The sequence below is a fragment of the Callospermophilus lateralis genome, chromosome 9, assembly GCF_048772815.1.
Source record: "Callospermophilus lateralis isolate mCalLat2 chromosome 9, mCalLat2.hap1, whole genome shotgun sequence".
NCBI lineage: Eukaryota > Metazoa > Chordata > Mammalia > Rodentia > Sciuridae > Callospermophilus > Callospermophilus lateralis.
Window position 1 is genome coordinate 9,092,827 of NC_135313.1, and position 24,577 is coordinate 9,117,403.

A 24,577-nucleotide genomic window follows, 5' to 3' on the forward strand; every position below is an offset into this window, starting at 1 on the left:
ACTCCCCCTCCACACCCCCCCCCCCAAGTTTATACTGATAAAGATGATTCAGGTTTTGGGCTGAAGGGTTTTTATTTATCTTAAGTGCTGTTATCTCTCCATTCTCCATGCTATAAGTTTTTATTGCCCAATGGTAATTACATTGTGACCCATTTGCTTTACCCCACACCAACTTCGTAAGATTCCAAAAGAATTATTAATGAGAAAGTTGTAACAATGTTTTTTTTTTAATAGTTCTTTTTGTTCTTGAAATATAAGAATACTTGTGGTCAGCTTTTTGTCCTTTATATTCACTTATTATGATCCCTGTGTTTGTTTATGCCACCAAGTGATTTGGTTTATCTGGCATTTATCTTTCTTTCTTTTTGGTACTGGGAAGTAGACCCAGTTTGCTTTACCTACTGGACTTCATAACCGCCCTTTTCATTTTTTATTTCAAAACAGGGTCTCACTAAGGTAACCTGGCTGGCCTTGAGCTTGCAATTCTTGCCTCAGTCTCCCAAGTTGCTGTGATTACATGTATGTGCCAGTATGTGTGGAGCTTTGATTTTAAGGGATTACTTTTTAAATTTTAATTTTGCTTTTATAATTGTGTAATAATTTACATGGTTTTAGAATTGAAATTTACAAATAAGGTATATTCAGAAATTCTTTTGCTGTCTCTTTTCCCTCTGTCCTCCTTCCACATATCAACCGTTTAAAATGTATGGCTTGTCCTTCTATTAATTTAAACAAAAAATCCTTATTACCCACTCCTCACATGCTGCCTCTCTTAGATAAGAGAATTAAGCTTTATAGATTCTCTCTAGCTCCTCATATATTGAGGGCAAGAATGAGATTCCCAATTCCTTTTGTAAAACTGTCATATTACTTCATTGTTTGGAAGTACATAGTTTATTTGACCAAATCTCCCATTATTAAACATTTGGGTTATTTCCAGGTGTGTTTGTTGTTTGCTGTTGATGTTTTTGACTTTTTTTTTTTTCTCTCTCTATGCTGCAGTACAATAGAGCTTTTGCATTTTTTTCTTGTATTCAGACTGGATTTTCAGAAGCAACATGGAAACGGTAAATGCAATGCACTCACAATTTTGGTAGATGTTGTAAACTTGCACTATTGGAATTGTACCCCCCAATTTTTTTGTTTCTTCAGTAATGGGTGACAACTGTATGGTGTCACACTTTTGGATATATGTTTTTAAAATTTTATTTATTTATGGAGTCGTACTGGGATTTGAACTCGGTGGTGCTTTACCACTGAGCTACATCTTATCCATTTTTTGAGACTTGGTCTAAGTTGCCAAGGCTGGCCTTCAACTTACTAGTCTGCTTTAGCTTCCTGAGTTGCTGGAATTTCACTGTACTCAGCATTCTTTTGGATTTCTTTCAAATGTACAGGTGCAAAATGGTAATTTATAGTTTGAGATTACTCAAATATTTTTAATAATTTTTTTCCTCTTTAACTTAAAATTTTGGAAAATTTTTGGCTGTTATTATATCAAACATTGTTTGGTTTTCATTAGCTTTTTTTTTTTTTTTTAAACTTAGGTTCTCCTTTTTTTCTTTTTATCCCCTTTTTTTTTAGGTGTAGATGGACACAAAACAATGCCTTTATTTTTATGTGGTGTTGTGGATCCAACCCGGGTCCCACCCATGCTAGGCTATCTACCGCTGAGCCACAGTCAATCGCAGCCCCTTCATTAGCTTTTAAACTATTCTACTTTGCTTTTAGGAGTATTAAGATCATAGGTGCTCAGACTCTGGACTTTATCATCCAACTTGTTTTTTTGGCTGTGAGAATTTTTTTTTTCTGTCCAGTTGCTGTTGACCATTTTCAAATTCAGTATTTTTTTTTTCTGCTGTCGTCATCATCTTTTGTTAAACCCATCAGTGAGTTCTTAATTTCAGGTGTTTTTTTTTTTTTTTTTTAATTCTAGGCAATGCTTTCATTATTTCATTGTAGGTTCTAGTAGTGTTGAAATTCCATATATTGTTATTCCCAACCCCTTTTGTTTTGAGACAGCATCTTACTCAGTCACCCACGCTGGCCTTGAACTTGGATCCTCCTGCCTTAGCTTCCCTAGTAGCTGGGATTATAGGTGTTCACTACTACAGTTGACTTTGTCCTTTAATTCTAATATTGTTCTTTTATTTTCTCTTTGTCCACCTCTTGATCTCAGTTCCACATTCCTAGTTCTTCATAAATATACATTTTATACGAAAGAACTGAAGAATTCCCCATATGATATCTTCTGCCAATGATGGTTTCCACTTTCTCTCTTTGAAAAATAAAGGGTCATAAGCTCATCACTCTTAACTCCATTCAAGACTTGAGTTTGTTTTTAACAGAATTGCAGTTTTGGTGTGACTCATTTCACCTGTGGCTCATCACTGTTTGGTGGGGCCCTCCCAGGATTTTTATTTAGAAACTTACAAATCTTTGTGTGCTCAGGGGCTTAAAAATGTAACATATATATTGGGAGATCTGGTACTATCTGTGTGCATTTGAGGAGAATACAGATTTTTTTTTTTCTGTTTAAAATCAAAATGTTTTATGTAGCCCCTGTTCCTTTTCATAGTTTCAGAACTCAGCAAATAAGTCTGGTGGGGGTAGGTTCAATTCAATATGTTAGGCTACTTTGATAGGACTCAGCAAACTATTGCCCAACTGCCAAATCCAGCCTCCTGCATGTTTTGTTTAAATATAGCCTGTGAATCAAGAATGGATTTTACATTCTTAAATGGCTAAACAATAATATTAAGTTGTTTTGAAACATAACCACATTCTTTTGTTTACATATTGTTCATGGCTGCTTTTGAACCAGGAGTTGAATAGTTGCAGTAGAGACTATATGGCCTGCAAAGTCTAAAATATGTTTCTGGCCGTGGATAGGAAATATTTGCTTGCTAACTCTTAACCTACAGTAGTGTTTCTCAAAGTGCGGTCTCAGTTTTTGAGTGAGGTTCCATGAAATCCTTGTATGGAGTAAGGTCAAAACTAGTAATAGTAATTATTTAAGTTTATCCTTTTCTACTTTATTGATGTTTAAATTAATTGTGTAAATGTATGTTGAGTAAAACTGCTGGTAACATATAAGAATAAAAGTAGTGGCTCCAACCTGTCCTCACAGTCATTGTATTCTTTAGTAAGAGATTGAATGCAGTTGTTTATTGGCACTCCCTAGTTAATAATAATAATAATTATTATTATTCTAGTTTTATTCAAGGATATTCTTGATGAAGAACGTTAAATAACTGAGTTAGGTCTTTATTTGTGAATTCATGTTGTTTTAATAATCTTTGTGACAGAATGGTGGCTAGTTTTTCATAGATTTCATCTCAAGTAGCATCTCCACAGATTGAGCTTAGAAGTAGAGTTGAGAACTCAGTTGTCCTTTATTAAGCTTGATATTAAGATGATTTGCCACAGATATACAATGATGCCATCTTCTATTTATTTAAATTTTTTTTCCTTTTTTTTTTTTCCTCCCCTTTGGTACCAGGGATTAATCTCAGGGGCACTTAACCACTGATCCACATCCCCAGCCCCTTTTATAGTTTATTTAGAGACAAGGTCTCACTGAGTTTGTTACAGCCTTGTTAAGTTACTGAGACTGGTTTGAACTTGAGAGGTACCTCAGCCTTCCAGACCCCTGGGATTACAGGCATGTGCCACTGCACCTTGCCTGTTCATTGTTTTAATATTGTCATTTTCCACAAAATTTTATTTATTAATCTGTAATTCTAAACCCCCTTTTTAAAACATCAGTAGACAACTCACATAAATAAAAGTGCTGGGGCTGGGAATGTGCCTCAATGGTTAAGCACCCCTGAGGTAAAGCGCATGCCTAGCATAGGTGAGGCACTGGGTTTGATCCTCAGCACTACATAAATATAAAATAAAGATATTGTGTCCACCTTTAACAAAAAATAGATATTAAAAATAAACTTGCTTTGGGGTTTCTCATTTATTTTAAGAGTATAAAATGGCACTATATCCAAAATATACTGATATGAGTTGGATTTGCTTTACATATCAGAGAATATATTCTTTTAGTTTTGGCTTTCTTTTATTTTTAATTTGGCATGTGTTCTTTTTATCTCATGGTGTTGGATGATATTGGTCTTGTTAAAGAGATTCATATACTTTGAATTACCAGCCCAGATATAAGACCCCCTATTGAAGGGCATTGTGTCATTTTTTTCCATTTTAGATAGTTGTGCTGTTTAAGATACACTTAATATGAATTTCTTCATCCTTTTAAAATGAATTTTGAAGCAACTTAGTGCCCCCCCCTTTTCACATAAACACAAAAATAACTGGAAGTAGAGTATACTCTAACTGGAAGTACTTTCAGATCAACACAAGACAGGTAGTCAACAGTAATTATGGAATTCATTAATAGTCACAGTCTTAAATAATAGAGAAAACACATCTTCCAAGGATCACCATGTGCACTTTTTATCTCCCCTGCAAAATTATTAAAGCTTAATTACAGTAAGAAACTTTAGGTTTTGTTGTGAATTACAAATTGGTTAACAGTATCCCCCAAATATCCCCCCAAAATTCCAAATTCTTTGCATTTAAACAGTTACAATATGGAGTAGAAAAACCTGATAAACAAAGAGTAATGTGAAAAGGTATAAGAAAAGAAAGGGCTTGAAATATCAACTTTAGGCTTGGTAAACATTAATTGGAATTAATTATGGTTTCATGTAGTAAAATGTCTGTGAAAAATGAAATGGCTTTTTGACTGTCTTATTAAGCTTAGTGACAACTCATTTCTCAGTGGTATTTGAGTATCAATTTTTGCCAATTGTTTGGATAATGAAATTGTGTCTTAAAGTGGGAAATACTCGATAGCCAGAACCTACACATGAAATGAGAGAAGATGTAAAGGCTATTTTGATGTTTTTACAGAATCATTTGTTCTTTCTCACTCTTCTTTGTTAGATGTATTATTCTATTTGTCTTTATTTTCTTACCCTTTTTTCTGTTGCTTGTATCCCATTTATTTTGGTGGCACATATTTAGAGGAATATAATGTTTCCTTTGAAGTCTTGGTTTTTATTATTGCAGAAAGCTTTTACTTGGTTGTTTATTCCTTTAAAAGTAGGTGTATTAAAGCTATCAGGTCATAGTATTTGTTTTTGCTGTTAAAAAACTAATGAGCTTCTCTCAATCAAATGACAAAAAAAAAATGTATGAATAACAAATAAGACAGAACAGATCCAACTAATTTGATTCTTCTTTGACTATGCAGTAATGTGTATTGACCCATAATAGACCTAGCCTTTAGTTGCAGTCCAAGGAAGATAAATCGGCCACTTATCAGTTAGTCACACCTTAAACTAAGCAATACTTTCCTTAAATGTTTAAATAGATTTTTTTTTTCTTCCACCTGAAGGTTCTAAGGCCCAGCAGCTTCTTCAAGGACTACAAGCCAGTGATGAAAGTCAGCAGCTTCAGGCAGTGATTGAAATGTGCCAGCTGTTGGTCATGGGAAATGAGGAGACACTGGGGGGGTTTCCTGTTAAGAGTGTCGTTCCAGCTTTGGTAAGCATATGATGTCCCTTTGTTTCATGTTAATTGTCCTGTGAAGGTTCTTGAGCTTATTGTCATTATAATTTTAAAACATGATAGAACTAAGAGGAGTCTGTGCGTGGGTACTTTTATCTTGTGCTTGTAGATATTAGGAATGATGGCTAATGATAACTTAATGAAAGTTTTTTTTTTTTCCTTTTTTCTTGTTTTGAGGTTCTGGGGATGAAACCCAGGGCCTTGAGCATGGTAGGCAAGTGCTCTACTAGACTATTTTTTTATGAAGTTGCTTGATATTTGATAATGACTGGTTTTCCATTTTTAAATTGTTAATCCTGTCAATAACACCTTGACTCTTACTGTGTTAAATGTGTAAGTCTTTTTTTGGCGGGGTTGGGGGTATACCAGGGATTAAACTCAGGGGCACTCAACCACTGAGCCACATCCCCAGCCTTATTTTGTATTTAGAGACAGAGTCTCACAGAGTTGCTTAGCACCTCACCATTGTTGAGGCTGGCTTTGGACTCTTGACCCTTCTGTCTCGGCCTCCTCAGCCACAGGGATTACAGGCATGCGCTACCACACCTGGCTAATTGTGTAAGCTTTTTGTTTTAACCTCCTGATCTATGGGGCAATAATAACAAGAAACTCACTTTGGTTATTTTGTGGACCGGAAAGGTTTAGTGTTTGGTAAGTATGTGCATGACAACAGTGGACAAGCCAGTATTGCCATATAGATCCTTCCAGTTTAAAAGGCTTTCATTTTAAAAAAGGTTTTATGTTAAGAGGAAAAAAAAAAAAAGACCTTTTTTTTAAAGTATATAAAAAAGTTTATATTGGTTCATGATTCTGGAAGTCCAACATCTAGGGACTAGGGACTACATCTAGTGATGGCCTTTTTGTTGTCAAGAGTCTTGAGGAGGGACAGGAACCACACTTATCTTTTCTGGTCATCCCCCACTCTCCATTTCTTTTATTGATGCATTAAAGTTGTGTATTATGACATGCACACCATATTACAAGATAATTTGGCCAATATCGTTCCCCAGTGTATCTCCTTTCCTTCTTCTCCCCCTTCTGCTTCCCGTCCCTTTACTGATCTCCCTTTGATTTTTATGAGAAATTCCTTATCTCCTTTCCTTTTTCCTCTTTAGCTTCCATATATGAGAGAAAACACACGACCTTTGACTTTCTAAGTTGGGCTTATTTCATTTCTACTCATTTTCCTACAAATTACAAAATTTTATCTTTTGGCTGAATAAAATTCCATTATGTATATATGCCACATTTTCTTTTTGCATTTATCCATCAGTGGACACCTAGTTTGGTTCCATAGTTTGACGATCAAGAATTGTGCTGCTGAAAACTTATTTATGTATGTATTGCTATAATATGCTGACTTTAGTTCTTTAGGATAGATACTGAGGAGTGGTATAAATGGCTCATATGGTGCTTCTATTTGTAGTTTTCTGAAGAATCTCCATACTGATTTCCATGCTGGTCTTACTAATTTCCAGTTCCACTGATAGTGTGTTTCTTTTTATTTGTTAATTTTTTTTTTCTGTCCTATTTAGTGTTCCTTTTTTAAAAAAAACAAAAAAACATCTCTTTAGCTTTTATTATTGTTTGTTTTCTTGTTGGCTGCCATGCTGACTGGAGTGAAATGTCATCACAATATAGTTTTGATTTATATTTCCATCGTCGCTACAGGTGTTGAGCAATTTTTTCATATATTTCCTGGCCATTTGTATTTCTTTTGAGAAGTGTCTGTTTAATTCCTTTGCTTAGTTATTAATTGGGTTGATTTTGGAGGCGGGGGGTATAACCTTTGAGTACTGTATTTCAGATACTCCGTCAGAAGAGTAGCTGGGTAATGGCAAAACCCTATCAAAGGGTTGGGGATGGTGTTGCTAAGTATGTAGCTCAGTGGCAAAGTACCTATGGGTTCAGTCCCCAGTAACAAAAAATGGATGAATAAAGCAACAAAGACTTGAGCTAACTTTTGCTATTTGCTATCAATAGTTAAAATGAAGGATCAATGAAGTGTAGGAATAATTTTGGGAGGATGAGAGTACCTGGGATTGAACCTCAGGGGCACTTACCCATTGAGCCACATTTCAGCCCTTTATATTTTTTATTTCGAGAGGGTCCTGCTAAGTTGCTGAGGCTGTCTTTGAACTTGCAATTCTCCTGCCTCAGCTTCCTGAGCTGCTGAGGTTATAGCCATGCGCCACCGGGCCTGACAGGAGGAATGTTGACACATAATTGAATTTACTTAATTTTCTGCTTATTGAAATATTAAGTACTTATTAGATTTGAGCCTTAGATGATATTAATACTGACTATTAGTGAGTTGTCCATATTTATCAAAAATAGATATCTACCTATTACCATATACTCATGTAACCATAAATAGTCATTTTTGGCTTATGGGAAGCTATAACCATTTGTTTCATACATATTCCATCCAAAAGTTGGGCACGTACTACTCTTTCTGTTAACATGACAACACTTGCAGTTTAGACTTAAGTGGTTGCTTATAGGTGATTTGAGATATTCATTATTGTTTGATCCTAAAATGTGAGGCCTGTGGGTATGTATATTTTTTGTTTTAAAACAAAAGTTGTTTTCAGGACCTGGTATGTTAGTATCCTGTACCTGGTATGATTCAGAGCTGAGAAGATACATATTCAATTGAGTATTGTATTATGATATGTGATGTCTGTTATTGTAGTTAGACATTTAACTTAAAGGATACTTTGACTTGTCTTTAGTGCATTTGAAATTTTCCATTGCTCTTAGAAAACAATGAATTGACTGCCTTACCTCCAAGGAGGAAATTTCTTTGAGTCAGATTTCAGGAAGATGGAGTATATACTGTTAGCAGTTTTGCATTCCTTTTTTTTTGAAAAACATGGTTGAAATCTATTCAGGGTCTTTTCTATGAAAACAAATAAAATCAGGTGTTCAGAATCACTTAGGTGGAATAATTACATTAATTTGTCTTGATCAGTTTCTGTTATGATCAATCTTGTTTTCATAATTTTAAGCTGGGCTAAATGGTGCTTATTGTTTAGAAATCTTGTTCATAAGTGTTGTAAGCTGTGAACGTGAATCTGGGCCAACACTTATTCTTTTTGTTTTTGCGGTGCTGGGGATTGAACCCAGGGCCTCCTATATGCTAGGCAAGTTGTCTTCCCCTGAATCACATCCCTGTCCCTGTGCTGACATTTGCACTGATATACAAATGTCAGTGCAATTTTAGTCTGTGCATTTATCTGGCAAATGTTTATTAACATAAGTCTCCAGTGATACATGAGTGGTATTCTGAAGGGGGTTAAATCCACACAAAGGTTGGGTTATAAGCAAGAGAAAGGATTTGACTTTGACCTGGGTCACGTGGTGATGTTTAGCAATATGCTCAAATTAGAACTGTAGCACGTAACGAATGCCATCCTAAATGTACTTGTAACTTGTGCACGGCCTTCTAGGCTTTACCTTTATGTTATTTTTGTGAGGTAAAAGTCTTGGATTAATGCTTTTCAGCCAGGCACAGTGGCCCACTCATGTAATCCCAGTGGCTGAACAAGCTGAGGCAGGAGGACCTTGAGTTCAAAGCCAGCTTCAACAACTTAGTGAGACCCTGTCTTTAAATAAAAAGTCTGGGGATGTGGCTTAATTTTAAGTGTCCCTGGGTTCAATCTATGGTATAACAACAACAACAAAAAAGAAACCTTTCCATTTCAGTTTAAGAACAAGAAATGTTTCTAGGGCTATTCTAAGAATATAACTTCTACTTTGTTGTCTTTTTAACAGATAACATTACTGCAGATGGAGCATAATTTTGATATTGTAAGTATATATTGTATTTTTAAATACACTTTAAGTTTTGCTTTTGAGTTTTTGAGTAAAAGCCTTCTTTCTTTCTAGATGAACCATGCTTGCCGAGCCTTAACGTACATGATGGAAGCACTTCCTCGGTCGTCTGCCGTCGTTGTGGATGCTATTCCTGTCTTTTTAGAAAAGGTAGATCTGGGGAACAGAGTTTAAAACTCTTGAATTCCAACTCTCATTAAACTAAAGTATATCGTTTAGCCAAGATTCCAGAAAAATATTTCATGATTTACAGACCATTAGCTTAAAGTTTGAAGCTAATAAATCATTTATAAAATCAGCCCCATGTTACAATTTTTAGTAAGAACAGTTACCACATTAGTATAATATCTTTAAAGAACATCCCAAAGGGCTTGGTTAAAAATAATGTTTCTAGAAAATCCACCAGTGAAGTTGACAGCTGTTTATATCCTATCCTTATTGTGTAGCTGAAAAGGTTGAGGCAGAGTGCCTTGATTAAAGACATAAAATTAAGTCAGTGGAAAAGGACAGTTTTTTTCAAATGGTGTATGTATGTTGTGCTTCTGGTTTGTCTTATGAGTCTCTTTTGATGTAGGATCTCAGTATGTGGCCCAGGCCTATCTTGAATTCCTGGGCACAAGTGATCTTCTCAGCTTATTCTCTTGAGTGCTTGGACTATAGGTGCTTGCCAATATGCCCAGCTTATAGGCCTTTTTCAATGCACAGTAAAAGTTGTTTTATTTGAAAAGCATGGAACACGGTGTATAATTCTAAACCTGATTTTAAATATTATTATGCAAAACAACTTGCCTATTTCAAATGTGAAGATTTATTCTCTACATAAAATGTATTTTCAGTATCTCAAAATGGAGCAAATTAATTGGGAGGAAACTATTAGTTGGCTCCATTTTATAGCTTAAGCTCAAGGAACTTGTTTCTTATGGTGGGTTTCATGTTAGAGACTGAGTAGATGGGTGAAAATAAGAGAAAATTCTGTGTTCATGTAGAAGTTAAGTTATTGGAAAAGAACTTAAATGATAACCTTAAGTTACTTATTTATATTTTCCCAGCTGCAAGTTATTCAGTGTATTGACGTGGCAGAGCAGGCCTTGACTGCCTTGGAGATGTTGTCACGGAGACACAGTAAAGCCATTCTACAGGCAGTAAGTGTCGTTACTAAAGGACTATATTTCATTCAGTGTTGTATTTTAGATCTGCATTTGTACTGATTCTGTGATTGCACTCACTGTAAGATGCACACTTTGTTTCCAAAGTAATTAGCTAGGCTTTTTAATAGTTAGTTTTTTGTTGTTCTTGTTGCCTTAACAGTTTTCTGTATTTTAGGGTGGTTTGGCAGACTGCTTGCTATATCTAGAGTTCTTCAGCATAAATGCCCAAAGAAATGCACTAGCAATTGCAGCCAATTGCTGTCAGAGTATCACACCAGATGAATTTCATTTTGTGGCAGATTCCCTACCATTGCTAACCCAAAGGCTAACCCATCAGGTAAATTATAAACCTATTTTATGTGTCACAAAATAGTTTTATTATGGTTATTCCAACTAGTACTATAAATCTTTGAATGGGGATAACTTTATTAGGTTACTGTATAAAATTTTGGTGTATTTACCCAAATTAATAGTAATGTGTGTGTGTTTGATATTTTTAATTATTTTGATTTTAAGATTAATTTGTTATTGTAGAAAACCTTAAGTGTTTACTATATGATATGATCAGAATTTATTCTGGAAAGATCACCTTTTCTTGAAAGGGTAAGTAAGGGATCAGGTTGAGGATATGGATTAAGAAGTCCAGAAGAGAGACAAATCTGTCCCAAATAGAAATGAAAAATGTAGACTGAAGCTGTTTGGCATTGGCGAAGAATAGTCATGTAGAAGGTAGAATCAAAGGACTAGAATTGGTGATGCAGTATGAAAAGCAGGTTTGTAAATTTCAAGGTTGTAGAGAAACTGAGTTTTTAAAACTGTAAATAAATGTTTAGAATAGAATGTACTTTCTTCTGATATCTCTCTCTCTCTCTCTCTCTCTCACACACACACACACACACACACACACACACACACACACAAAGTGCTCGCAATACAGTAATGTTTTACAATTTTGTTGTTATGCTGAAGATAGTTTTAGAAATCTGGCTTTAAAATCACCCAAAGTATGCTTAAAAATGTGGGAGATTAGGTACATAAAATATGTTCGGATAAATAAGGGATTTATGTAAGATGGATAAATGATAATGTACATTGAGTCATCCCTGAAATTTTTATTTCTAACATGATCAAGACAGAGTAATGCCATTCACTTTTTTCTTTGTTCTTTAAAATAGTTGACTAAGGTAATCTTTTTATAGGCTAAAAATATATTCTCTAATTCATTGTGATAATCAGTACTATATAATGTCCTTATTTAGAAATAAGATATAAAAATCAGAGAAGTTAAATACTCGGCCACTATTTGTTAGCACTCTTTCTGGTGTTACATAGTGGCAGTGAAAGGCGTAGGGCTTTATAAACCTCAATTTCTATTTTTTACAGAAGTAAGTCTATTTTTTATGTATGAAGTCCACTTATAAGTTAGGAAAAAACAAGATCTATCAAAATACTAGTGAAACTAGTAAAATATTCTTTCATTTATTATGAGGATTATTATAAATGTTTTCTCTAGAGAGATCATTGTAATTTTTATAGTGAATAGCAACTTGTTTTAATAGTAAATTATTTCTCATTTTGTAGAATTGAATTTTTCCTAGAATGTTTTTATATGGAATATAACAAATCTTTGCACAGGTTTTGGCATTATCAATACAATTTGTCCTTTGGTATTTGTGGGGGATTGATTCAATCCCTCTTTCCCCCCGTTTAGAATTTGTAGATGCTCAAGTCATGGCATTCCCCTGGTTCACAAACTTAGACTTAACTCTTTCTGCCTTTTTAGTGTGTATATATTTAAATATTTCTATTTGGAATATTTAAAAATATTTATTGACATAGCCTTTATTTTAGGTATTTGATTACATAAGCACAATATTCATTCTTTACTGTGTTTTTGCTTTTCATCTAGTGTGGTCTTTATGGATGAGGGTAATTGTTAAATCAGTATAATTGATAGTACCAATGTTACCTTACCTAGGCTCATTTATGTTTGAATAGCTTATATCTATTAATTGAAGTCCCCTCAGAGAATTAGGAGTTTAAAAAAAGATAATATAGTGTATTATCTTTTTGTATGATGTATGACCATGCAAATTTTTTTTTATTGATAAACTTAATTTTTCTTCTTTAAAAAAATAGGACAAAAAGTCAGTAGAAAGTACTTGCCTTTGTTTTGCTCGTCTCGTGGACAACTTCCAACATGAGGAGGTAATCAGCATTTTGTCATTGGTCATACTTTTCTAAAGTTGTTGAGTTATCAAACCACAATTTAACCTTTTTTTTTTTTTTTCTTCTTCTTGTGTTCATGAAGAATTTACTCCAGCAGGTTGCTTCCAAAGATCTGCTTACAAATGTTCAACAACTGTTGGTTGTGACTCCACCAATTTTAAGTTCTGGGATGTTTATAATGGTAGTTCGCATGTTTTCTCTGATGTGTTCCAACTGTCCAACGTTAGCTGTTCAACTTATGAAGCAAAGTAAGTGCTGTTCTATGACTGCATTTTAAGCAAGAAAAGTCACTTGTTTTTCATTGATAAGGTAAAGTCCACATAAGCCAAACAAGAGATTTTGAATGGCATAGGATATTAAGGAAGAAAAATATTGGGTTGGGGATGTAGCTCAACGGTACAGCACTCACTTAGCATGAGCAAGGCCCTGGGTTCAATTTCATGGGGATGGAGCAGGGGGAGTCATGGAACATACATATATATGGATGGGTGTGTGTATGTATATAAAATTTATATTGGACAATATATTAATGTTTCTAACACAGAATTTTAATACTGTCACTTAAAATATTTTAAAAAATAATCCTTGGTGATTGACCCAAGATCATTGATTTCTATATAATATGAGTCATACAAGAGTTTCTCATTAGAATTTTGAATTTTATATCATCAAAAACTACTTGTATTTAGTTTGGGGGTACTAAAATAATTTTTGCCCATATTATATTTTCCAGCAGCTTATGTGATTCTGGAATGTTTTCTTCCCTCAAAAGCTCTAAGTGTTTTTCTTTATTTGCTAATTTTGTGTTTCCATACCTTACCCAGTGTTCAGGAAATAAAATTTTATTGTGTTAGTATTGCATGCAGTTGATTGTTTTCTGCCTTAAACCTTTGATTTCACAAATTAATGTCAGAGGATTGGGACTTCAGAAAACATATTTTGTTTATTTCTAGTAGAGTATTGATCACATTTTTGGAACACCTATAATATGATTAATTTCATACCCTTTAATTCTCATCTCTGAGGGTATTATTTTGGGAGTCGGCAATGATATTTACTGATAAAGTAGCTTTTGGCACATTAGTTCAGACAATATATTTAGTAGTATAATATTTTCTTTTTGGGGAAACTTCAGTTTTTATGTAACTGAATTTCTTGTGAATTAGTACATTGGCACAGAACTTGATAGAAAGACCAAGTGTTTGTTGAGGAGACTAATTGAAAAGATTAGTCTTTCCTAAAAGTACTTCAGAGATGACTGTTTTGCCTGTGTCATGCACAGCAAGCTCTTGGCCTAAATAAGACTAAGAAATAGTCTTCTCGAATAGTCTCAATTCACTTTTCTTACTATTAAAGTCCCCAGGAGCTCTTTGAACTTTATATTAGCTCAGAATTTCCATGACTTTGATTTCACAAATTATCTGCAGCTGTTGTGTGATATAGTAGTACAAACTAGTTTGGGAAATTACTGCTTTACTTTGTTTTAACATTTTGGAATTTAACATGATGCATATTTTCACCTCTTTAACTCCCAAGATGTTTCGCACACATCATGTAGGCTGCTAGACATAATTTTTTTTTCCCTATATTGATATCATAGAGGAAATGTGGACTTTTTCTGTTTATCTATGTTTCTGGTCATTCAATTTCTTAAAAAAAAATTCAAGAATTGATGACACTTGCCTAGCGTGTGCAAGGCCCTGGGTTCTATCCTTAGCACCACATAACAATAAATAAAGATATTGTGTCCAACTACAACTAAAAAATAAATATTAAAAAATTGATAACGCACAATTTTGTGTGTGTGTGTGTGTGTTGGGGGGGGTACTGGGATTGAACCCAGAGGCACTTTACTACTGAGCACCAACCCCAGCTTTTTTTTTTTTTTTTTTTTTTCCCCCTTAAATTTGGTTACAGGGTCTCAGTTTCCTGAGGCTGGCCTTAAACTTTTGGCCTCTGAAGTCACTGGAATTACAGGTGTGCACCATAATGCCCAGCCTTTCACATTCTTGAAAAAAGAAAAACTACCTTTTTAAGAAATTTTAATCACTTTCAAAATTGTGCGTTTTTGCATATCTGTAATAATTACAGAAACACAAACACACACTAGCAATCAACAGAGACTCAGCTCTGTCCTCAGATTTTGTCCACAGAGTGACTAAACCTGTGGAGACTGGAAGTTCTTTCTACTCACACTATCAATGCACCTGGGCAGTTTTCATGCAGCATCTTCCAGAAACTGTTTTAATATCTTCTGGGAATGGAAACTTATATCGAGAATTATTAAAATGAGCCTCTATATGAAGTTGATAACTAAGCAATGTCAAATAAGGCAGTGGCTTTCCTGATCATAGTAGGGAAGCTCCAAGTGTTCCCAGGTGCTACATTAGATCCTATTTGCCATACATTTTCATTATATTTGAATCAAAGGTATATATATCAGTGTATGTGAATATCAGTATGTTGAGTGTACTTTTGTACAAAGTGCTGTACTCCTTAAGGAATGTAGTAAAAAATTCTCATTCTCAGGTTAGATGGATGTAATTTCAACTAGGAACCCAGCTAGAAGGTTTGGATTCAAGAGTGAAGTCCTCAAAAAGAAATAATTAAAATCTACATAAAATTTCTTCTTAGGTTTTTATTGTAGTTAATTTGGATTTTTTTTTAACTTTAATTTTGAATTATGTTGTTTTATAAGACAATGTGATTGTTTTCCCCTAGGGAATGATTTATTCATCCCCCACACCCCCTTTCTCTTTTTTGGTTTCAGGGATTCAGGGGCAGTCAACCACTGAGCCACATCCCCAGCCCCATTTTGAATTTTATTAGAGAAAGGGTCTCACTGAGTTGCTTTTGATAAGACTGGCTTTGAACTTAATCCTCCTGCTTCTGCCTACTGAGCTGCTGGGATTATAGGCATGTGCCACCATGCCCAACTTGATTGTCTCTTAAATTAGGTACTACAACTAATTTAATAGGCTTTTGTGTTTTCTTGCTGGTTTCACAGACATTGCAGAAACTCTTCACTTCCTGCTGTGTGGTGCCTCCAATGGAAGCTGTCAAGAGCAAATTGATCTTGTTCCACGGAGTCCTCAAGAACTATATGAACTGACATCCCTGATTTGGTAAAGATGGGGCTAATAATTCTGTAGTTTGTGAGGTTATTTTAGAGGTCTGACATTCACCCATAGTTCAGGAAGCGGACTTATTAAAATAACTGCACTTTTTATTTTCAGTGAACTTATGCCATGTTTACCAAAAGAAGGCATTTTTGCAGTTGATACCATGTTGAAGAAGGGAAATGCACAGAACACAGATGGTGCAATATGGCAGTGGCGAGATGACCGGGGCCTCTGGCATCCCTATAACAGGATTGACAGCCGGATCATTGAGGTAGTAGTTTCATTGTACCATTTAAATATGTCTATTTTGGTGGATAGTGGGTGTAGGGATGGAATGGGAGGTGGGTGTGTATACTTCGGTGTGCTCAATTTTGAATTAACTTAAGATTCTCTCATTTTGTCTCCTGAGAACAAGGTCCTCATTTCTGTTCAGGTCAGAAAACATGATGTTCTAGTCCTGCTTCTGCTGCTAACTACCTGATTGACTTGGAGCAAGTAATTTAAGTTCTTTGTTCCATAGTTTCCTCATTCTTGAAAGGAAACATTGGAGAAATTAGGCTACATGCTTCTAAAATATATTTACTTTTACTTCAATTCAAAAGAAATATCCCACAAACAAAGATTTACATACCTCAGTATTTTTTAAGAGATACAACATGAAAACAAATATATCTAGCCCTGGGTGAATGATAAGGAAATTATAATACATATGTAAACTTATAATTTGGTTATTAATGGGATAGATTTGATGACTTAAATGAAAAATATGATACACAAAAATTATGTGAATCTTTTGGGAACTTCATGAGAGAGAAGAATAATACAAAAGGAAAGTACCAAAATGTCAACAGTGATTTTTTTTTTTCTGGCTAATTTATTTTGATATTTCATTTCTATTTCTATACTTAATGTTTACACTGAAATATTTTTTTAAATTCTCAAATCAGCAAAATGTTTGCCACAGCTTTGAAATATCGCATTGAGATGTTATGTATCTTTTACACTAATATTTTCTATATATAAAATGCCTATAAATTTTATTTTCTAATTTCAGCCTTTCATATTTGAATATTCTTGGAACATTACACTTCTTTAAAAGACATCCGTCTTTAAAGATGTTTTCCAGTTAGTGTCTGAAAATGAATTTTTGAAATAAAATTTAACCATCGACATACATTATAAAATCAAAACCTCTCATGAAGCAATGTAAATTCATAGCGAGGCTACTATTAGTGAAAGTGAGCTTTGCTGTTTTGTGCATTGTTAGCCTTAGAATGTAAGCAGACTACACTTGCTAATGGTCTTCATCTCTTAAGTGTTCTGTTTAGCATTTTCCTGGTAATTGCACTTCACTATTAGCTTACTCTCTTGTGTTTCCTAAGAGTCCTTTCTTACATTCAGTCTTGCAGTGCCAGCCTAAATTGAACTCTAAAAATGAATGAATAATCTATGGCTTGTAAGACTGTCTGAAGTCAAGCAGTGTTCCATCTGCTATGTGCAACCTTGGAGATTACTCTTAGTTTTACTTGTGTTCCTCTGGATCTGAGAGTACCATTTAAATGTAAAGTCTTCTTTGTGTACTCAAGGACAATTGTATAGGATCATTTTCTTTAAAGGAGGATATTGTGGATTGCAAAGAATTCATTATATAAATAATCTTTCTGATTTAGGAATTGGATTCTAAGATTATGGATAATAATTTTTTTTCTCTCAGCAATATCTTAAAAGCTTTAAGTTGGGGATATGGCTCAGTGGTAGAGCACTGGGAAAAAATAAACTTCTTTAATGCAAATGGTAAAATGGAATCTTCATGTCAGTGTTGCTACATGGCTTTATGTTTCATTAGAGTTTTATATGCATTTATGTCTAAGGGTGCCTCATAGGAACTTAGGTATATATCTTTGTTTAATTAAAAACGATTTATTGAATAAATGAATTTTGTCATATCCACACTTATTAAATCTTCCATATTCTGTTATCTCATCATCTAAGACCTGATTGGGGGAAAAAAAATGTAAGATAACATGTATGGAGGGTTCCCGCTGTGTCTTAAGGTAATGAATTTCTCCATGTTTATATTCAAGGTTTCTCTTTCTTTGCTCTCAGGCAGCCCATCAGGTCGGTGAGGATGAGATAAGCTTGTCCACTCTGGGACGAGTTTATACTATTGATTTTAATTCTATGCAGCAAATCAATGAGGACACGGGAACAGCACGTGCCATTCAGAGAAAACCTAACCCATTAGCCAATACTAACACTAGTAAGTACTTTGGGTGTTAAAAATAGTGCTATGCTGTACTGTAGGTAGTGTTTTGTGTTTGCATAATAAATAATTGTTTCATTAAATATCCTTATTCAGCTTAAGGCACTTACTAAGAGTAATTTATGGGTTTTTTTGGTTTTGTTTTTGCTTTTTAAAAATTATGTTCCTTAATTGATCAATGAACCATATTACTTAACTCTGGTGTCTTTCTCACAGTGATGTCTCGGAACTGGCCGATCCTATTAACTCTCTACCTTTAGTTTTGTTATTGTTTTTATTTTATGCCTTCGTGACAAAATTCTCTTCTTCACTGATGAAGAGAACAGATGATAGTGATTTTTTTTTTTCATGTTTCTGACACCCACCCATCCCCTGCACCCACCCCTTAATTAAGAATTTCTCTCAGAATTTCCCCTGGAATTCAGTCCATTGCTTTTGTAGCTCTAGTTTAGATTGCAGTGGTCAGGAAATATTTTTTCGAAATGGGTCAGAGAGTAAATATTTTATGCTTTTTAAGTCCTAATTCTCTATATTGGCCAGTGTCTTTGTAGTTCAAAGCAACCATATACAGTATACAAACCAATGTGCATGGTTTGTTCTAATAATATTTTATTTACAAAGCCAAGTGATATATTGGGCTGGACATACTAGACTTTTTCCAACTCCTGGTTCATCATTTACTTTTTCCCTATACTTCTTTCCTCTAAGCAAAGTGTGACAAAATCTCCTTGTTTATCCATTTTATTTAGCTTTCAGCTAAATACTTTCCATTTCTTGGACTCTGCTTATTTCTTAAAAATGTTTAAGTTTGTTAGTATTGAAATTTCCCCAGTATTTCTCTGAATTATATATTAAATAAAGTGATATGGTGTGGTGATATACTTCATTATCTTCAGCTGTCTATAACAGTCAATAGTTTACTGTGTATAAATTTTGACTTAGTACTATTTTAAGTGTGTAGATCACACAATGAAAATAATGTTCTATAATGAAAAAATTTTCAAGCAAATAATTACATTGACTTAAATACGTACATTGTGTATTGTTTCTGAAATCTTTTCACTTTAGAACTGTACTTTTTTTTTTTTTTAAATAACAGGTGGATATTCAGAGTTAAAGAAGGATGATGCTCGAGCACAGCTTATGAAAGAGGATCCGGAACTGGCTAAGTCTTTTATTAAGACATTATTTGGTGTTCTTTATGAAGTGTATAGTTCCTCAGCAGGACCTGCGGTCAGACATAAGTGCCTTAGAGCAATTCTTAGAATAATTTATTTTGCGGATGCCGAACTTCTGAAGGATGTTCTGAAAAATCATGCTGTTTCAAGGTGTGTTCATGGAAATAGTAAAAACATTTAGAAATTCAAGTCTTTGCAAATAATTTCAGGAACCTCCAGAATCAGAATACAGAAAAAAATATGTACATGACTGGAGCATAGGAGCCCTGTACAAAACTTTAATAAAAAAAGTATAAAATATAAAAGTTAAGAATTTAAGAAAAAATGTTAGAATGGTGGCGTGGTTTCATGACAAAAATATTTTGTTCTCAAATTTAAGGTAGTATGGCCAAAAATAATGTCAAGTTCAGACAAAGTTTTTATATATGAATGCTTTCTTTTTTTAGTCACATTGCTTCCATGCTATCAAGCCAAGACCTGAAGATAGTAGTTGGAGCACTTCAGATGGCAGAAATTTTAATGCAGAAATTACCTGATATTTTTAGTGTTTACTTCAGAAGAGAAGGTAATGTCATTCCTTGTAATAAATTAATGATCAATCATTCAGTCTAGGTAGTATTTAAGTAGAAATAGTTTTAAATGTACAGACAATCTGAGCTTTTTAAAGTACCAGATATTTACATAGTTAGAGCTTAAGTGCCTGTAGAGTATCTTTTATGTATTTCTAAATGTTTGTATATAATATAGATGCAGGTAGCATGCTTTTTAATGTAGTCAACTAATGAATACTTAGTATTTTTCAATGAGTTGAATGTTTCCTTAAATACTAAATTTAAAATCAATTATGGACTTTTAACATATAGGTAATATATGACCACCCATAAAGTTTCCTTCAGAAAGTCAAATGTTTCGTTGTTTTTTGTTTTCTAGCTATTTTATTTTTATTTGGTCTTTTTAGTTATACATGACAGTAGAATGTATTTTGACATATCACATATACGTGGAGTATAACTTCTCATTTTTGTCGTGTACGTGATGTGGAGTTAAAATAATCATGTATTCATATATAAAGATAGGAAAGTTATATCCAATTCATTCTATCCAATTCATTCTACAGTCTTTCCCATTCCCATCCCTCTTCCTAATTCCCCTTGTACAATTCAGTGAAGCTTCACCCACCCCTACCTGTTGCTCTGTTTCTTAGAATCATATCAACACACCAGAAAAATTCTCGTTAGAGCATAAATTTTTAATTCTTTTTTTAAAAAAAAAGTTCTTCAGTTTGCACCATTTGAATGTCAAAATCAACCTGGTAGATCTGGTACTTTTCCATTTTTTTCATGAAGATTTCAGAGATAAACCTATCAGTATTACCTAATTGATCAAGAAGTTCTTAACAGAAAAATTTTTAAGCCTTTCTGGTCTTTTAGGATATTAAGGTCTTATGGAGACATGGGAAAAAGTTATTTTCTCCCTCAAGTAATTTTTTAGTTTCATTTTCTGTTCTTTTGACCATTTTTTCTTCGACTGTGTTCTTAATTTCTTCATGTCTTGAGAATGAAATAGATAACCTAATATAGTAGTATTGAACAAAATGGGAAGAGGCTTTCATCATTAAAATAGGTTTTATTTAAATAACACTGTTTGATTTCCTTTTGGGGCGGGGGTGGGGGGATACCAGGGCTTGAACTCAGGGGCACTTAACCACTGATTCACATCCCCAGCCCTTACTTTGTATTTAGAGACAGTCTCACCTCGCTTTTGCTGAGGCTGGCTTTGAACTAGCGATTCTCCTCTCTCAGCCTCCCTAGCCTCTGGGATTACAGGCAATGCGCCACCATGCCCAGCTTTTTCTTTGTTTTGAACAGTTTTCTTTCTTTCTTTCTTTCTTTCTTTCTTTCTTTCTTTCTTTCTTTCTTTCTTTCTTTCTTTCTTTCTTTCTCTCTCTTTCTCTCTCTCTCTCTCTCTCTTTCTTTCTCTCTTTCTCTCTTTCTCTCTTTCTTTCTCTCTTTCTCTCTCTTTCTTTCTTTCTCTTTCTTTCTCTCTTTCTCTTTCTTTTCTCTTTCTTTCTCTTTCTTTCTCTTTCCTCTCTTCTCTTCTCTTCTCTAGATCTGGAGTCTTCCTCAGCACAACGAGAATGTGTTTATTTTTCCTCAAATTCATTCAGATTTCTATTTAGTTTCCTTGCCTTCATGTATATACAATTCTGTGATCCCACCCCAGATGAGAATCCCACCTTATAAATTTACAGTTTGGCTTTCTTCATATGCCGCCAACAGTGACAGTCACCATCTTGGACAGCAGTGTCAACTTGTAGCACTTGAAGTTATAAAACAGTACTATGTTCCTCCCCCTCCCCCTGACTGATCATATCATAAGATATACTATATTTCTGTAATTGATTTTTTTATAATGAATATTCTGAACCCTGAGTAGGACTTTATTTGCAATCCTCTTAAATTTTATATGATCTGGTTGTTTTTGTTTTGTACAATACTATGTATTGAACCCAGGGGCACTCTACCAGTAACCTACATCTGTATCTCTTTCTACTTTTTATTTTGAGGCAGAGTTTTGTTAAGTTGTTGAGGCTATACTCAAACTTTTGTTTCCTTGGCCTTCCAAGTAGCTGGGGTTGTAAATGTGTGCACCCTGCCTATAATCTAAGAAAACATATCAATATAAATATCTTTTTTTTAGACTGAATCACGTTGAAATACATGGCTTCTAAACTTTCCCCCATTTGCCAGCTATTGTTTGATTAGGGATTTTGTAAGGTGGGAGGTGGCCCTCACTCCTAACTGAAACCAGCTCCTTTTCATTCCCATTATTATAAAGGTGTAATGCATCAAGTTAAACATTTAGCGGAATCAGAGTCTTTGTTGACAAGTCCACCAAAGGCGTGTACGAATGGGTCAGGATCTTTGGGGTCCACAACATCAGTCAGCAGTGGAACAGCCACAGCTGCCACTAATGCCACAGCTGATTTGGGATCTCCCAGCTTGCAGCACAGCAGAGATGATTCTTTAGATCTAAGCCCTCAAGGGTAAGTGAGGTTTTCAATATGATTTTTATAATCTTTGACTTTAGCTCTCCTTTGGTACCTGAGACTCAATAGGGATTTAAATGGTAGAATGTCAGAAAGTGAGCATTTTGTTTTTCTATCTTTTGTTAGACATTTAGGGGTAAAAGGAAAATATTTTGGGAAAAGCTGCTTTATTTTTATTTGGCCTTGTTTTGGAACTACAAGAGATATGTGCTATTTCCATTGACATAAAAGGCTCAGAGACGTTAGTAAATTGCACAACATTACAGATATAGGATTTCGGCTTTAGTTTCTCATTCTATAATTTGTGATTGTTTACTGTATTGCTGTATAAATATAACCTTTGAGACATCTAGGTACTGATACTGTGAAAAATATTAAAAATTGAAGTTCTAGACAAGGCAAAGATAACTGATTTTCCATTTATCTTTAATTAGTAAATAGAAGCAAATATCTTGCTTCGTTAACAAATGAAAATGGGTAGTTCTTAAAGAAATCTCTACTTCCACTAATTTATCTCTGTTGTACTATGTTAATAATATTGGCAAACCCTCATTGATTTTCATATTGTTGAATTGGAAACATCACACTTTCTTAAAAGGGTTTTTGTTTCTTTGGTGTTAGAAATTTTAATATTGCTATAAGAATGGTATACGATGAAAAGATTCTGAAATTTGGAATGTCCTCCCTGATTTGGGATGTTCTCTGTGTAATTTTGCTCCTTTTTAACTGAAGAGTAAGTCTTGATCAAACAGAAACAGTAAGTGGGGCTCAAAAATTAAAGGGTAGCATTATCCTGTGCAGCTCACCAGTTGTAGAGATAGAGCTGCTTTTGGTGCCACCTGCTGGCAGTTGTCTACTCTAGCTTAAAGACAAATTTTAGTGGTTCTAGGCTTTGTAGCAAACTGTGAGTGTTATTTTAGGAAAACTCCTTAGTTTTGGTGGTATCTGTGTTATTGGCCAAGTTTGATGAGACTGGGCCAGGAGAATAGTGGGGGCTCACCACCTTCCCAATTCTGTGGTTGCACATGTATTTTTTTCCCTCATGTGTTGCTTTCCCTTCTAGCCACACATCATCCCTCCTCCTTCCTCCCTAGCCCCACTCCCACCCCTGGCGGCTGCAGTAAACCTGTTATTGTAGGATTTTGCCATATGATACAGGCACAGTGTTTGAGACATCCATCATAAATGTACAAGTGAATTTCAGGGTACTAGAATATAGCTCAGGTAAATGCCGTATTGTTGAGCCACTCTAAGAAGTTGATTGGTTATAGAATTTTAACAATTGATTATTCCAAAGAAAGAGAAACTTTAAAAGTATTTTCAGAGTTTTAAAGGGTTTTATATTTCAAGTTCATTAATTCAGTTAGGGTTAGTAGAAATTGTTCTATCATATTTTAGTTTTATCATTTTTCTTGATTATCAAGCATATTTGAACACATCATTAAACATGTGCTGTAGAAATGTCAGATGTAGAAGGATTTTTCCAACTATTTTTTTCAGTTTTACTTGAGCCACAGACTAATAGAAGTGAAGCATACATTTATGTATTTATTCATTCATTTGTTTATTTTGGTGCTGAGAATTGAAAGAACCCAAATATTTCATCTTTTTCATATTACATAGTTTTGTTATTTAAAGAATCTGTTGCGATTTAAAATTATTTCTAATGTTGTTAAGAACAGTAGCTATAGACAGTTCAGTTTCAATCATGGTTCTAATTAAAAATAGTTTCCTTACACTGTCACTCAACTAGATACATACATAGGTTTTAAAAACCCCCACTGAAGTGTTTATATGCTCATTTATTTAGTTTGTTACTCCCACTGGTGCACAACTTTGTGTAGGATAGTGTAAGCAGTTAGGAAAGAATTTTGATTGTGTGATCACCAAGTGCCATGCATATTTTAATTGTTATCATTTAGATTAGGAAGAAATTTAGTACTCATATTTGACTACTCTTCACACAACTTTTACTAATTTAGCTCTTATTATATTTGTTTTATATACTTTATACACCACATTTGAAAATAAAGCTGATCACATAGAGGATTAATCAGATATTCTAGTTTTTTTTATTTTTAGTCCTTATTAATCATTTCTTTTATCAGTACCAGTTTGAACATGACTGGTACGGAGTCAGCATTATTAAATAATCACTAAATGAAAGTTAC

At 34.2% G+C, this 24,577-nt stretch overlaps 1 protein-coding gene across 18 annotated transcripts in view; it reads left to right on the top strand.

The window, feature by feature from the left end:
* The window catches only part of Trip12 (thyroid hormone receptor interactor 12), a 147,956-nt gene that overhangs the window by 90,045 nt on the left and 33,334 nt on the right, over nt 1-24,577 (top strand). For 9 of the 18 annotated variants that reach the window (XM_076866231.2, XM_076866226.2, XM_076866233.2 and 6 more), the window contains 13 exons: nt 5,408-5,556; nt 9,358-9,393; nt 9,472-9,567; nt 10,467-10,559; nt 10,741-10,902; nt 12,705-12,773; nt 12,877-13,042; nt 15,802-15,919; nt 16,031-16,190; nt 18,023-18,176; nt 19,279-19,507; nt 19,804-19,922; nt 22,196-22,403. In XM_076866231.2, coding sequence (XP_076722346.1) covers nt 5,408-5,556; nt 9,358-9,393; nt 9,472-9,567; nt 10,467-10,559; nt 10,741-10,902; nt 12,705-12,773; nt 12,877-13,042; nt 15,802-15,919; nt 16,031-16,190; nt 18,023-18,176; nt 19,279-19,507; nt 19,804-19,922; nt 22,196-22,403 — 1,759 coding nt within the window. The remainder of the gene's footprint in view (nt 1-5,407; nt 5,557-9,357; nt 9,394-9,471; nt 9,568-10,466; nt 10,560-10,740; nt 10,903-12,704; nt 12,774-12,876; nt 13,043-15,801; nt 15,920-16,030; nt 16,191-18,022; nt 18,177-19,278; nt 19,508-19,803; nt 19,923-22,195; nt 22,404-24,577) is intronic. The other 9 variants (XM_076866232.2, XM_076866234.2, XM_076866238.2 and 6 more) reach the window with 2 other exon arrangements.